Source organism: Ursus americanus, chromosome 4, assembly GCF_024610735.1.
Source record: "Ursus americanus isolate L20-20 chromosome 4, mUrsAme1.1.p, whole genome shotgun sequence".
Classification (NCBI taxonomy): Eukaryota; Metazoa; Chordata; class Mammalia; order Carnivora; family Ursidae; genus Ursus; species Ursus americanus.
In genome coordinates, this window is record NC_142130.1 from 17444299 (window position 1) to 17461476 (window position 17178).

General features: G+C 36.2%; 1 protein-coding gene across 1 annotated transcript in view; it reads right to left on the reverse strand.

Moving 5' to 3' along the window:
• PEX5L (peroxisomal biogenesis factor 5 like) overlaps nucleotides 1-17178 on the reverse strand; it is a 162404-nt gene that overhangs the window by 93153 nt on the left and 52073 nt on the right. The window contains exon 3 of the mRNA XM_045788711.2: nucleotides 1018-1122. Coding sequence (XP_045644667.2) covers nucleotides 1018-1122 — 105 coding nt within the window. The remainder of the gene's footprint in view (nucleotides 1-1017; nucleotides 1123-17178) is intronic.

Consider the following 17178-nt stretch of genomic DNA (forward strand, 5'->3'; position numbering starts at 1 on the left):
AAAATAAGTTGTCATAATTTAGCTTTTGATATAAATGCCTTTCATGAGGACTGTAAATGGACATGTTTCTAATTCTAGACATGTTCATATAATTGGAACTGAATCACTGCATTTACTATTGCATTACAGAGAAAAAGAAATGTTTAAGATAACAATCTAATCTAAATTATAAGATAAATGCAAGTAAAAATATTTTTCATTTAAGAATTTAAAACTGATAGTTCCACAGAGTGGTGATGAGTATATTATACATATTTATGTGGATTTTACAGGGTGTTTCAAAAGTCCCTGAGGACATACAGGATTCACAGTCTCAGCATGTCTTTGCATACAAATGCAAAGTTTTTTCTATACTTGTTATAATAAATGCTGAAAATGGCTCTCATGCGCTTATAATAGAGATGGTATTTTTGTTGTCAAGGTCACTAAGTATAAGAGGGGTTATAAATGCCATTTTCTGCATGGGGACTCAGGGACTTCTGGCTCATTCCTGTAAATTAGTTATCCACATAAATATGTATAGACATATATGTAGTATGCATAGTCACAACATAAATATATTTAACATTTAAGAAAATTTAGATATTCTACTGGTAAACTGACATATGTATACAATAGAACTTGTATTTATTCACAGGAATTTGATTTTTTTTTTGGTTGTTGTTGTTCAAATGTACCATTAGCTTAATTGTTATTTCTTTCCCAAAGTTGTTAACAAGATTCCTTTATAAAGAAGCAACATGGTTTACTTGCACATACATTTTTTAAAAACTAAAGTTGAGTAATGAAAATTAATATCCACAAATAACTAAATGATGGAATTTTCCTTTTTTTTTTTTAGCAATTTTGTTTTTCATTTTATATTGTATAATTGTTTCATTGAAACTGTGTCTTTTAAAAATTGGTTCAAGTTAATGGTTTTTTTTTTTTTTTTTTTTTTTTTGCTAGTTAAAAATCACAATGTCTGATATATTAACATATGTCAGCTTCCTACAGGAACCCTATGGGTCTGCCCACCTGTGATGTCATAGTTAGGAGGGGCTTTTCTTCAGCAGACTCCTCCCTCGGTATCTCCTTCATCACCATGGCAACAGCCTTATCTGCCGCCCTAGAGCCTTTTCCCTATAACAGTGAAATCAACAATGACTTGTGTCAGGAGAAATCTTTAACTTATTATTACAAGATATTCTAATGTTTAAAGAGCAATCCAACATAAATGAAGAGGTAGGCTGCTGCAAGTGAATCTTGAGGCTTTTGGCTGAGGAGAAAACACACAAAATCTGAAAAAAGATTATTTGTGAACTTTTAGTTAGCTACTTTTTCACCTTTACAGCTGACATATTATATATTTAATTTTAACATAGTATTTTATATGTATAATATATTTTAAGGCAAGTTACATGACATGAACATAATTTTTATAGTATAGATTTAAAAACACTATGGATTGCCTATTATGTTCATTTACTAACTGTTCCTATAACATCCTTAAATGTTTTCCGTGACAGTGAGGAGTCTGAGATAAGGATCAGGATTAGTGTCTGATTTCCACAGAGGGATTTTGCTGGAAGTCTGTCATTTTTGAGTGGCTTGGACATAAAAAGAGTAAAAGTGTCATAAACCCTCTAAAAATTCTTCAATGGCCTAACATCCCAGAAATTCACCCAGCTTGTGTATTTTGTGGAAATGGTATGACCTTGGTGAAAAAAATTTTCAACTCTCAATGTTTTTGAGACCAAAGAATTTTAATAGAATTTTAGAAATGCCTTTTAATTGGAGAATCCCATAAATCTAGGTATAAACAAAGGATGACTAATAATGGAAGCACTGATACATATATCCCCACATTTTTTGTCCCATACAAGCATAATTTTGGACTGTAAAGGGGTATGCTGGCTTTTGGTCTTTTTAGTTTACCAGATTATTAAGTTTTTGTGAGTAGACATGGCATAATGGAAAAAACACAAAACAAAATATCACCTTCCCAACCCAATTAGAAACATCTAATACTATGTAAAAATTAAATAATCTTTAAACATTTAAAAAACAAAAACTTCCATTTTCTCAGGTCTCTGGGCAAAGCCTCCTTAGAGAAACTAATTTTATGCTAACAGCACATATGAGAGTATCTGTGTTGTAAATCTACTTAAAATACAAATGTAGCATATAGGGATGTCATAGGCCAAGCTACAAAAATGGACATGTGGGGTTTGTTATCTGAAAGGGAATCAAGAGCGAGGGTCAAATTCCAGAGACTGATAAATCTTGATAGTTTCTGCAGCCAAAAAGGATGGAATTACATTATGATCTTGGCCTCGCACAGGGCTTTAAGTATTTAGAAGGTAGGTTTATTCTAGGAAGCAAAACTATTTTCTCAGGCATTGCCTTTCTAAAAGGTAATGAGTGGCAGGTTTTATTAACGAAAACAAAGAAACACTTTCTCTACAGTTACTAGATTTTAAAATGTGTGGATCTCTTTACAATGCTGAGAGTTTCTTTGGTTTGTTTTGACTTAACAGAACTAGCATTACTGAATGATGATGCGTTATCTCCATGATGGAATATCAGCTAGTGAGATTTTATTTATTTAGCAATATAACATAGTAATTTCCATATGTGTTCTGAAAAGTTTATATGGCCACAATTCTTAGAATAACTGACTTCTGGAAAAATAAAGAAAAACAATGATTTACTGCATAACAAATTGGGGTGCATAATGATCCCAGGTTTTTTCTTGATGAAGCAATGTGAACTTCCTAAAACAGAGATGCATACAATTCTGAATTCTGGGAAAATATTTATTATGGCACTATTTAACACTTTTCCAAAATATAAAAATTATTTGGATGAAGCATTACATACTATAAAGTGATAAAGCTGTAAAAGCTACGCTCATTTACAGACTAAATATAGTTTAACAAAGATCTTTGCAGCTTATTTTTTGAAAAGAGCAAAATCATTTGTGAAGAATTCTTTCCATGCTCCAAGAAGTTCTAATAATATAGCAATAAACAAAGTGGCATGCTTATATTTAAATTCCTAATACATTTAAAAGAACAAATCTAATGTTACAAGGTATAATTTTAAAATAATAATAATAATTCAGAATCTGTTCTTGGGCTAAGAAAAAAATGTCAATTGATAAGCATCTCAAAAAATTTCAGGGCAATATTTCAATACACCATTTATTTGAAATGCTACCAATCATAAACTATATATAGATATTTTTCACATGTGCAACTATTATAGCTAGAATTAGCAACGGACATGCCATTTCACTAAAACGAAAAACAAAACAAAACAAAAATTAGTCCTTTCATGCTGAACTCTAGAACAAAGCAGTGGTCAGCTAGAAAGGATGTATAATAAACACATGCGGTGCTTTTTATTTCTTGCAGAAAAACCCACCAAAGCCAGGGTCAGGTCACTTTTTTGAAGACAGTGCCACTTTTTCTTCAAGGTTACACCTACTACCTGAAAAGAGTCATGACACCCATGTTAGTGCCTGCTAGCAACTTTTTTTCTTTATAGCCTTTTGGCTTTTGAGTTATTACCCCGTGAGCCTCACTGTTTTACAAGTGTGGTACAGTCTGAGAACAGAATGGGAAGGTCTGCCACAATGACATCTCCATGGTTCCAGAGAGAGTGTCTAAAACCACTGCCAAATCAAATGAATACACTCATATATCAAAGCAAGATTTCCCTTAGACCATATTGCCACCTCCACCTGGTATCTTCAAATCAAGCTGTGTTATTTCTGACTTGTCCATATATCTTGTGGGGTAACACTTCTAGAATTCAGAACCTGGCTGATAATTCATTTGGCAATTCACGGAAATATACAACTTTGCTTATCAGCAGCTCTGCAGGGCCGACAGTAACACACCATACAAGCTTTTTCCTTTATGAAGTCAGTGGCTTAATACATTGTAACAACTATATAGGCATAATTACCCAGACTTCAAGCTCAATTTTCTAAATATAACCACACTGAAGACTCAGTATTAATCTATTATCTGAAACAACACGGAGACGGCAATAATGAAATACACTCTCAAGCATATAAATGGATTTAGATTACACTGAGCCTGTATCCTTCTATGTAATTCTTAGCAGCAACAGAAAAGAACAGAAATGTTACAAGTTGATTATCACATTGGGACACCCGCCAGTAATTTATTTCAGCCGATTTTTCAAATAATACTTCAAAATCACCTTTCCCCACTTCCTTATTGAATTTCTTGAGATAGTTTTGACTGGAAAATATCACCATATGGAGAAATTTCTGTTTTTCTTGGTGATTTGCTGTAGGAAATTCTTCAATACTCATTGGTTTCTTTTCTCATTTTGTTTCCTCACCAGTGAAATATATAAAATGATAGCTGTTCTAACACATAATAATTCTTGAAAATAATCTTTTTATTAACTTCTGTTAGAAGACCAGGCATAAATGAATGGAACGCAGGTAGTATATGAGTGATATCAACGTTTATTAAGAAAACCCAATTTTGGCTCACTTGTCTCTGTTACTATAGACTATATAAACAACAGAGTACAAAGTACTGAAATCACAGGATCTTCTCAGATGTCTTTGGATGAGAAGGTATTGGCTGCAGGTCGGTCTCATAGGGAGGGGAACTAAATTATTTGGAGAAGCTGCTATGTGCTTGGCACTCTGCTAGCTGTTTTACCTATTTTGTTTCTACGATCAATGAAAGCTCTGTGGGATACAAAGTATCTTTGCTAGGTAGATAGTGAGGCTCAGAGATGGTGTGATTTAGCCGAGGCCTCAAAGCTCGTGTGTGGCTGAGCTGCCTGCCAGCCTGTGTGCTTCCTTCTCTCCCATGTCCCCCTCACGGATGGCCATAAATGCAGGTTACTTCTCAGTATACAGAGTCTGGATCTAAGTAAACTTTTTGAAAAATGTTTTCTTCAGTGTGTAATGGTCAGTAAGAATCAGCCATCCATAACTTCACTCATGAGCATACTGGGAACAAAATGTATTTGTTTCTTTTATCCTTGTGGAAAACTAACCTAACAGATTTCATGTATACATACTTCTTTTTATTCTGTAGATCTTATTAGGTTTATAAGCTGTAGCATCACTCTAATTCTTATTAAATGTTAACTCAATGCTATTAAATGACATCTTTACTAGGATTTTCCCGAGATCAATTTTGGGTGCACGAAATACTTAAAATATGCAATTCCACAGTTACATGGCCCATTCATTCGTAATTTTCTAGTTGCAGATTCTATTACTGCTACTATAGAGATTGTAATTTAAAAATTATGTTTATTATTCTTAATCTATCAACAATAACCCAGAGTGTCTTCATTAGAGCTATTCAAAAGAAGAAATAGAAAAATAGTAAATTAGGGGAAAAGTAAAAGACTACAGTATTAAACATCTCTGCTAACCCCAAATTATCTAATATATGAATTTAAAAAATAGACTTCCTTTTGTTCTAATTATAAAAATTAATACATGCTGTTGCCAAAAATTGAGAAAAAGCAGGCATAAAAGAATAAAAATAACAATACTGACATTTTCATGCATTTTCCCAATGTTTCATATTTACATACTGGAGATTAAACAGTCTTTTAGGATGAATGTTTTAAGAATAGGCAAACTACCATCAACTTTACAAGTATGAATGTGTTACATATATTTTTTCATATATACTTATATGCAAACAAATACCTGCTATTGATATTATTTTAGCAACATTGCTTGAAGTGAAATGATATTCAGTTTTGCATGTAGCTGAAAATAATGAATCTCATAAATTCTGGTTGCTGGACTTACACGCACCTGCAGGAAACTGGCCACAAAAAAGGCTAATTTCTGATGGCTGTCTCGTCTCTCATGTGCAGAGCCAGGATAACCTTCTTTCACTTGGAAAGGTAAATGTCATGGTAAGTGTCATGCTGTCTTCAAACTCCCAACATGGGAAAATGTCAGAGCAATGCTTCCTGGTATCCTCTGAACGCTGGCGATCCCTGCCTATCATATTGTGTCCGTTCCCATTTTGTGTGTTCCTGTAGCTTTCTACCAACATAGAGGAGGGCTCAGTCCCTGCTGATTCTATCAGAGTTACAGTCAACTCATCCCCATTCCCCTCCTCCAACAGAATATTCTCTAAATGTTTAGTGTGGTACAAATAGAACTAAATCTGGGCATACTGGTCTCATCCTTGTCTCTAATCATACAGAAGGAAGCACAGCTTTAGATGTAAACAATTAGGAGGCATGGGCAGAATTCTCTTAACTAGAGATTCACAAATCATAATGAATTCACTATTGGTTTAGGGACATGTTTGTAGCTAGAAACAACATGATTTCTGATTCCTTAATAAGGAGAGTCAAATTGCAGTGAAGAAATTGCCTCTCTGTTTAAAATAATGACACAGGGCATTTAAAAAGAGGGCTTCCAATTGAACCTCCATAGAGTTCTTCCTTACCATCCTGTTTTTCTTCCACAGCATTATTTTTCCAGATGACAGATGCACTCTTCTCCAATCACCTAGCCTAAGAACTCGAGGAAGTCTTTCGTTCTACCATGTAACTGCTGTGCCCCTGGCGTCTGTCATGTGCCTAACTGGCACTTTCTGTTGTACCCTTCCAGGCTCTGCATGTGGTGGGGAGGGGGGGAGACCGCGTGGTAGAAAGTCATGGATAACAATCTCTATGGTCTATTTTTTTTTTTTTAAACAATCTCCATAGTTTTTAACTCTAAACCTCTACCCACAAAAGTCACCTGATTTCCAAGCCCACCACATACACATTGACTTTCTTTGGTCTGAGTGATTGGTGCAGGGGCTATGATGACTTTCACAGGTCCTAACACTTTTGCTTTCACGGTCCCCTTTCTCCATAAGAAAAGTTAAAAATCATGTCTTATGACTGTTGGTATAAAGACAAATATAATCCAGACTGGATTTGTTATTATACATTCATTATTCTAACAATCATTTTGGGGGTTCTGTTTTAAGAGAGATTTAAATTAAAACATTTTTATGGACCTAAAGATAGCTTGGGCCCTCTGTACTGTGTCCACAGTGCCTAATGCCTAAATCGATCCTGGGTTGTGTCTTCTCGACATGCAGTGTGGCGTCCCCAGGGCTGTGGTCCTGTCCCTGCAGCTGCTCTCCGTCACCCCCAGCTGCTCTATTTTTGTCAGTGGCTGCTTGCACCACCCCCACAGCACATCCATCGTGGCTATGCCCACCCTAGCAGGCCCCTTTGCTACTGCTGCTGCTCTCACTATTTTTGTTAGGGTTCGGGGAGTCTCCCCTCACAGTACTTATCAAATCATTCTGGGTGCCCGATCAGTAGCTTTTACCTCAGTAATTCTTAAAACACACTCAGAAAACTCAGAAAATGCAATCTCTCCACCAGGCAACAAGGCAAAGCACTTCATTCTTTCCTGCCTCAGGGTGTGTTCCTGACCATTCAGGAGTACTTCTGAGGAAGCTGAGTCAACCTGTGTCTCTACTTTTATTTAAAAAAAAAAAAAAAAAAAAGCCCTCAATGACCAGAGTCACCAACTGGTTCCAATGTATTCCTTGCCATTTTTTCCCGTTTCTGTTCCTCAAGCGAGGAACAGAATTGCCTGGTACTCCAAATTCCTGAGTTGTGCATGAAGATTAAGCTCCTCCCAGGGACCTGGTTATAATTCTTATTTTACAAAATGTTTTTTGATTGTGTCTCATCAGTGAAACTGCCTTGAGTGGGCAGAGGTCATGCTTATTTCTTTTGGGCCATTTTGCACGATTAAGTATAGCAATAGACACTCAAGTTTACTTAATAAATACAAGTACTGGATGCCTTTTTCAAATTATTTAATATACTGAAATCATATAATATGGCCAACTTTGATAGGAAGTGAATTTGACTTAGATAAAAAGTCTTAAAGATTTAAATAAATAAAAGTTTCAAGCATCTAATAAAAATTCATTAATATTAATAAAGTGTTGCCAAGTAAAGATGCTTAAAATTTGCTTTGAAGGACAGATAAGACTTATTTTTAATTAAAGAGATCCATTTGTCCACAATTTGTCATCTGTTTGTTCCGTTGAGAAGGTTAAACATTCTCCCATCTCACTCTCGCTGTGTCCTGAGGCTTATTTACCCTGTGAGCTTAGCAAGCTTTCTTGACAAATGGTCAGGGTAACAGCACTCAGTTCTCATTCATCCATTAACTAGTTATGAATTAGTGAAGTTTACTGCAGGTCTGTTCTAAGTGATGTAGCTGTAAATGACTTAGAACCTATCGTATCTCTATATTGAGCTTCTCTATTATGCACCTACAAGCAATTTTTTGATTCTTACAGTGGCCTGGTTTAAAAAAATTGTTTTCTTTTGACCTTGCTTAGCCTTATATTGAGGAAAACATAAATAGTACAAATTTGATAATTATGAAATAAATGTAGAATGAGGTATTATTTTCTTTTTTTGTATGATAAATCTCAGGTTTGATATTTAAAGTTATATCTTTATAAATATATTTATATCTGTGAGGCTTTTAATGATTGTGTGAAATATGTAAATTAAAATGTAATTTTAATTAAAGGTTACCCTTGTTATTTTCAGTTCCTTAGTGAATATCTCAGACGATTTGCAAAACAAACTTTCCTGGGGTTAGAACTAGAAACACAAAGTCCTAAAAATTACTTTATTATTTTCTTTTCAAAAAATGTCTTCCCAAATACAAGTACTCCGGACTGCTTGAATCTTACTTGCACAAATGGATGGATGTCCCAACACTTAGAAGAAAGTGAATTGTTATGATAATCATTCATCACCAGTATGGGTCATTGTTTAGACTAGTCTGAATCAATGGTGCTTTAGTGGTAGGGAGGTTGAGACCTGGCCTCTTTCTGAGAGAAATTAAAAGAAGTCTTGAGGCCTGGTTTCTAAGGGTATGCAAGTAGCCAATTTGGTGTAGTATATAAGATCTTAGAATGTTGAGAGTACGTGGTAAGGAAATTTGGAGGAACCATGCACAAAAGTTTGTTTTATCATTCCCGTCTTTCCCAGATTTTCTAAGATCGGAAAAATTTCCAAAATAAATACAATAAATAAGAGTCCTTGTAGGTAAACACGTGGTTAAGACCACGAAACAGTTTCTGTGAAACTAAATTATCAGGGACTAGATGCATCCCACAACTTTGTGTCAACTTCTTAAAATAAATGGAAAGACCACATGATAAGTCTGTTGTTACCAAATTATTGAATTTGAGATAGCAAATTTATCCAGATGTCCCAAGACAGAATTAGATTGTATCTGTTTTCATTCTAGGGGAGGACTGTTAGCTAGTGAGCTGGAACTCATCCCCTTTATTAATGTTTCAGGTAAATTCTATTACTAATTTATGAACAAGAGTTGCAGCCTCGGAGCCTGAGTATTCAGTACCCTTCTCTACGGCTTGCCTCATTTTCCGGCAGCTGCAGGGTTTTTACCGGCTTGTTCTCCAGTCACCAAATGCCCCGGTTTTGTTGATATAACGTAAGAAAAGTAAATTATAGAAACTAGGCCAATTCTAGTCAAGTAAGTCTCAGCTAAGGTACTCCATCTGCCTGACTTCCCTGAAACAGCTCTAAGAGAGAAGCTGAGGCTTTGGGAATTCCTATTCTGTAATTCTGGATCAGACTCGGGCAGCACTGCTTATCTAGACAGTCCTCTGGGAGTCACCGGCAGTGTGTGGGTTGGCTCCTCCCTAATGCCTCCCCCTTCCTTGAAAGGGGATAAATAGTCTCTCTCACCTTGTGGACAAGAGTTAGGGAAAGTATGGAGAGACCTTGGAGCTGTGAACTCCAGTGAGTGTGTGACCAGGTGCTGTTGAGACGATTACCAGCTAACGGACCCAGTGCAGCCTCCGTAATCAGTGGAACAGCAAGACGGATGGCCAGGAGGCATATGGGCACCAATACCTGGACTGGAGTCAGAAGACAAGGGCTTTAATCCCAGGCCTCCCTTTTTTAAATTATTCTCTCTAAGCCTTCATGTTACTTTCTGAAAATAGGATAGAAAAACTATTTCATAAATTTATGAGAGTTAAATAAGAGTATCTATAAAAACACCTGCATGATGCCCATTACCTGGTTCGTATTCAATAAATATTAATTAACTATGAAGTGTTCTTGCTGAGCTCCTGGGCTCCATGGCCTAATTGTCCTTATGAGGTAGGTGGCAAAAGGTGCAATATTATGTTTGTAAGATTCATCCATGTACAAAGTAGTTACTACTGCGCAGTATCCCACCATCTGAATGTACCACAATTTGCCTATTCTACCGCTGATGGACATTTGGGTTGTTCCTGGTTTTGAGCTAATATAGAAAACACTGTAATGAATTTGAGTTTAGAAGCCCAGAGACTATAAGAGGGGCAAACAGCCGAAAAATAGACATATAAAGAGTAAACAGACTTCAATAATAGCAACAGGGGCAGAGAACAGTCACAGAATGGATAAAAGGTCTTATCCATGAGCCAATTAAGTCTGAATCTCTGCAGCCAACAAGAAAAGACCAGGGTTGGGATGACCTAAACCAAAAGGGACTAATAATAAAGCACAGAAATCAAGGATCAGAAAGCAAAAGGGGGATGCTGAGTCCAGCAACCAGTGGATAATGAGAAACCAGTTTCTAAAGAGTTGAGATTTATGACTGTTATGGACTGAGTTGTGTTCCCCCTCTTCTATTCTATATGTTGAAGGCCTATCTCCCAATACCTTAGAATGTGACTATATTTAGAGATACGGTTTTTATTAAAGAGGTAATTAAGTTAAAATGAGGTATTAAGGTAGACTCTAATACAATATGAATAGTATTCCTTTAAGAAGAGGAAATTAGGGTGCAGAAGGAAGACCTCTGTGTGAAGACATAGAAAGAAGACAGCCATCTAGAAGCCAAGGAGAGAGGCTTCATATGAAGCCAACCCTGTGAACACCGTGACCTCAGACTTCCAGCCCCCAGAACTGTGAGAAAATAGATTTCTGTTGGTTAAGCCATGTAGCCTGTGGTACTTGTTATGGAAGCCCCAGGAAACTAATAGAGTAACTAAACAAGTACTTATGAAAGATCGCACGAAGTGGTCTTACTTTGGTACTTCAGTAAACTGTATAGAAATATCCAAAGACAATTCAGTAAGTAACAGGGTTATTACAAAGCCGTCTCAGCGAATTCCTTTTGTTATTTCTAATCTGATCAAAAGGACTTCTAGATACTGAAAACTAGAAATTCTGAACCCAGGTGGTCACAATTGGCCACTACGGTAGTGTCCTGTCAGGGACTATGACCTACTTGTCAGGGAAAATTGCCTAAAAGAAATTCAAATGAAGATTGTGCCTGGAGTGGTCAGCCCGTGCCAGCAGGAGCTGTGCCTTCTCAAACTGAACTGAGATTTTAACCACATAAACTCAAATTATAGTTTGGAGCTTCCTGAAAAGAATTTTCTTGTGAAAAAATATTTTTTAAAGAATTTCAAAATCTGAATGCTCCAAGGAAGTTATGTATTCCCAACTAAAAGCTTATTAAATTATACGTCTTAGAGCCTTCAATTAGTTCATATGTACATCAATTAAAATAATTGATATGTATATAAATGTAGAACAATTGATAAAATTGAACAATTGGAAAGTAATCACGTATCACAGGTAGTTTTTTGTTTTTCAAAAGCTCTTGCTCAATCTCTGCAGTTTATATTGGGGCAGAGCTTCCAGCTTGTCTCTGGCTGTCAGAGATAGCCTGGACTGTTCTGTATGAAGATGTCAGCTTGGGACGACATCCATACGGGACTTTAAAAGAATCAAGATTCCTGGAGTGCCTGAATATTTTCAATAAAGCCAGTGTTCTTCTTTCTAATCACCATAAATCTATAACTAGCATTTCTATTATTATGCAGGTGATGGACGAGTTCATTTTACTCTTCTGTCAAGCTTTCTGGCTAAAATCACAGTTCTGATTAATTCCAAATATGGGACACAGTTATACATATCAATAGATGCATGAAATTTGCTCTTGAAGCTACCATTTAAGGGCCTATTAAAAAAGAAAAAACAACCTCTGAATTCTCTCGCCCACCATGGACACCCATGAACACGAGAGGCTGGACTAAGAGGACAGCCAGGTGGGCCACTGAGCTAGTCAGTATTCTAGTGGGTTTGAAGCCAGTGTCTGCTGTGTCTAGACTTATGTCCCACTCTCTATAGTACATATTTCCTTTTTTGGAGGTTCTCCTTTGACTGACAAACCAGAAAGGGAAGGAAATGGTTCAAGTTTCTACCTTTTCTTGGGTATTATTCCATTTGCCTATCTATCAACTTCAAGTTGCCAAGGGATACCCTAACCCTCTGGTGTGTGGCAATATGGCTTTATATACAGTGGTTCCTAAGGCAGGTACTAACTAGGGGTCTGTGTTGACAGAGCATGGGACATGAAGTTGGAAACCCAAGGTATGAGACCCAGAAATGATACTTAACATTCTTGGATGACCTATGGCACAGAATTTTGTTTTCGCAAGGTTAAGAGTGAGAATGGTACTACTAACTGCTTCACTGACTTCGCAGGGTTTTTGTGATGATCAAATAGGTAATATGTATAAGTGAGCATTCAATAGGCTCCAACCATTCTATAAATCAGTCAAATCCCATTAGCTAAATAAATTATTTTCCATATGTATCTGGATGCCTATAGTACCTGAAAGAACTATTTATTACTTTGAGGTAACTTGATAATGCCACACTGTAATGAAATGAAAAAGTTAATGAACTTCTCCTAACAGTAGAAATCCAAAGTCTAGATCTGGCTCATTCGAGCAGCAATTGCAAAACTCCATGGAACCATTAGATTGCTAATGAATTCACAGTGTTTTACATGCTCTAGGATTGACAAATATAGAGCCATATCAGGAAATGTATTCAACCAATGTAATATAATCATAATAACAAAGATGACTGTCAACTTTCAACGTCTAAAGGAGGATTCAACATGGAGGATCTTGAGATTATTGAAACATTTCCAGCAGTTCCAAAAGTATGTATTTCATTGATTTGTCTGATGAATTATAAATAGGCATCATATTCATATCTTGCTTTTAATTCTGGAGAATGAGAACAGTTTGGTGGACCATTTAGTTCATGGAGGTGTTAGGTCATTTTTATACTCTGCTTCAGGCATATTGTGTGTCTCCTATACTAGAAATATGTTCATAATCTGTGTCCCAAGTCACTATAAATAGGCAGAAGAGTAATTTGATAATGCTAATTTTAAGTTGCCTATGAAGTTTTTCCGAATCTCCTAAAAATAGATTCTCTGCTATCCTCTACATTTTCTTTCTCTGAACTCTCAGATATATATCAAAATAGATTAAATTAACATTTAAAAGAGCTTTGGCCTAAACTCATTTCATCCCGCTAAATAATATATAATGGTCTTTTAGGTTCAGAGATAAAAGCAACTACATGATACAGATATTTCATTAGACTGAAATTAATACTGACTGCAGGTTGATGTTATATGTACAGAAAAAGTTAATTTCTTTAACTTGAAGATCCTAGTTGTTCTCATTTCAACATATGCTAAATTTCATTAAGCTTTTAAAAGGTTCCTAGAAAGTATAAGAGGTCTTACATTCTCTACCTAAGCTATTCCTATAACACTGAATTGAAGAAAACTCCAAATGGCTTAAACACCTATCAAAATCAATTTGTCGAAAAATTTATAATTACTTCCCCCTCCGCCACCATATTAACAATACCACATTATTTCCTTCTAGCCTATTAGGTTGTTCAGGTACAGTAAAACAAAAACCTAATTAACCAGCTTTCTCATTAATTTTTCAAAAAATTTCATGTTTAGAATAAAAATTGACTTATAAGCAAATAAGCTCATTTGAAGGATTCTGAAGATTCCAAGTTATGTCCCACAGTCACTCTCTATTCAGCCCATAATGACACCTGGGGACTATTTAGTTAGGAAAGATGCCCTGAGGCCTCTAATATCCCCATTCTTCAAAGAAAGAATCAGGTATAGTATACTGTACTTGGTGATTGAGAAAGAAGCAGTAATACAGTTTGGAAACATTGCCACTATAAAAAAGTTTTTTTTTCCCCTTCGTCAATCTTGATGTGATGAAAAATTTCAATTAATTGAAAGACACTCAAATGGCCCTGGGTGTTCTGGTTAATTGAAATGTTGTGGTATTTCACTAGACTAAAAACACAAAGACTTCTTTTTACTTTCTGGTACTTAAACACTGCTTTTCCTCAACTGGTACCATCAAGAAGATCACTTATTTTAAAGGCCTACTTCCTGTTTTTCCCCTTAGGTCATCACAGATCTCAGTTGCTTTTAGGTATAACATACATATATTCTGTCATCCTTAAATGTATGTATTGTATATCTATCCATATTTATATCTATATCCATATCTATATCCATATCAAGGTCAATTTAATTCAACAGTATAAAAAAGTGAGATTCATTTTCTAGCGTTATTTCCATCTACAATGAATGTTTGTAAAGACCTCATTGCAAATGCGCTTTGAGAGATTTTAAATTTCAGTAAAAATACAATGTACTCTGTTGTAGAACTTTCTATGTTAAAGTCATCAAGATTTAGAAATTCCAGAAATATTTTTTTCCGCCTGACCTTTCCAACAACTTAAAAAACAATTATTTCAGTAGGCTTAGAGTGACTCTGACCTTTCCTTCGGAAAGTGAAAATGAAGTTGTTTGCATTTTCTCCCTCATTAAAAAAAATGCTCGTTGTCTTAGAGAAGACTTAATTGGAAATAGAAATGTATGTCTTGTCTTTGGATATTCTAATATCATAGTGATTTCAGTTATAACAATGACACAAACTATGTCACAATAAAAGAAAGTGACCGACAGTTTTTGTGAGAATTTAACTTGGACTCATCCATTACGGAACTTATTGTCTATCTAGGTCTCTCTTAATTAGTACTGTAGAATTCTACTCATCTGTTTTCAGTTTTAAATTCTGCAAAGGTTTATAATTTCATTTCAAAATCATATGGTACCATATTAATATTTTTATCTCTTTCCTCTTCTCCAAATGAACAATGAAATTTTGTACTTCAGGACTCGGGAATCTTTTATAAATAAGGTTTCTCTCCATATGATACTGCACAGGCAAGAGCAAGGGTTTACAAAAAATACATGGACTGGGTCTTTCCTTTATTAACCTGAGTTTCAGAAAGTGGATGTCTCGTTAAGTGCAAACATGGCTTTTAGAATGTCCATCTTCTTCAGGGCATGAAACCTCCACAGAAGACAGTCCAAACAGTAAGAGTTGGTGGCATCATGGAATGTTCTCGAGGGAAGGGACTCTTTGTGCCTGCAGAATACTCTTTGTGTCTGCAGAATACTCTTCCATCACTTCTTCTCCTGTAGTTCCTCACTCACTAGCCCTTCGGCACCACTCACCACGCTAGTTAAGGCTGTATGGATGCAGGCTTCTGGTCTCTGCAGAAACTATTTCTTTCATTTGGAATTCCTATCTCCTCATCTCTACCTGTCGAATTCCATGTTTTCTTCCAGATCTAGTGCAATCACCATTCTTCTTTGTTGAAGTCTAGACTGTGATGTTCTTGAAGTTGGACTCTGAGTCTCATATTCTGTTTTGTGTTGCCACAAGCTCAGTGTCTTGTGAGTCCAGGCGTGTTAAGTGAAAAGCTTGTTGAATGAATGAATGAATGAAGGCACGAACTGATGGACAGATGATATATAGTCCTGCCTATCTAAGACTTCTTGAGGTTTCTTCCAAACCCCTCCTTCCCAAACCATTCCATCAACATCCCAGGCAGAATAGGAATGGCTCCTGGCTAAGAATTCAATGGAGTTCTTAGCAGTGATAACTTAAAATCTTTTGATCTTATTTTAGTCACCAAGGGAAAGACTATTATGAATTTATGGCTCATGGATGAACTTTTCATATTTTCTGCAGAGCCATTTGTGGGGGTGGTGGAAATCACATTTACTTTGGATTAAAATTTAGTAGCAGTTTGGAAGAGGGAGAAATGAGAGTAAGAAGATTGGCTTAAAAAACTACATAATTAGGGGCACCTGGCTGGCTCAGTTGGAAGAGCATGTGACTCTTAATCTTGGGGTTGTGAGTTCAAGCCCCATGTTGGGTGTAGAGAATGCTACAAGAAAAAATAAACAAACTTTAAAAACCCTACATAATTAAAAGAAATTTGTCATGGCAAGTTAGTCCTCTCCTCAACCTCCCTCCCCTTCCAGTTATATCCCCAAACCTCAGTGATATCTGCTGGAGATACAAACACCTTCTGTGAGATGCAGCCTTTTTGCCTGTAATTGAGGAATAGAGCCAAATTCCACATTCATGTGACAAGGTGTGGAAGAAGGAGAGAAAACAGAGGAGTGACTTTGTATGTTTTGCTCAGTGCCATTTATGAAGAGCCCGGAATAGTGACTGACACAGAGTGTGTGCTTAAATATTTGCTGAATGAAACCCAACACTGATAAAACAGAGCAGGAGCTCAGAGCCAGAGAATTTAGTATCCCCCAAATTTGAAGAAATCTTGTGAAATGGTACTGGGATGCAGGAGAACTTTGAGTGAATCTTACATTGATCCTAAGATTGAGGGAGACCCAGCCAGCATAGAGGTTAAATAAAACAAGGGAGAAGAAACTTTAACTTTAATCAAAGATGTCTTAAGGAAGACTGGTACATTCATGTTCAGTGATTTTGAAACTAACACAAATTAACTTAGTGCTGAGAGATACGTGGAGAAGTCACTCAATTTTGGAAGATTATTGGAAAAAGCTGAAAAGTGCAGTGATGTCTTATGTGTAGGTATAGTGGTTATGTGTTCTGCTGGAGGAAGGCAGAGAGCATTTTCTGACTTTCTGAGTTAAACAATTTCCTGAACAATGCGAGAAAGAAGGGGGACAGGGAGAGTGTCATAGAGTCACTCCTGAAGAAGATGGCTGTGTGCGGTAGGTGTGCTCTTCATTTTGAAGCCACCAAGAATAAAACAGTTCTTTACCTGACATGTAACAATGAACACAGCCATTTCTACCTCTGAGGAAATTACTCAGAACTACAAACTTATTGGAAAAGCGTCATGGTCCAAAGAAGAAATGAACATCAGAGCATCTAGCTAATAAAAATGGCTACGAAATGGTAT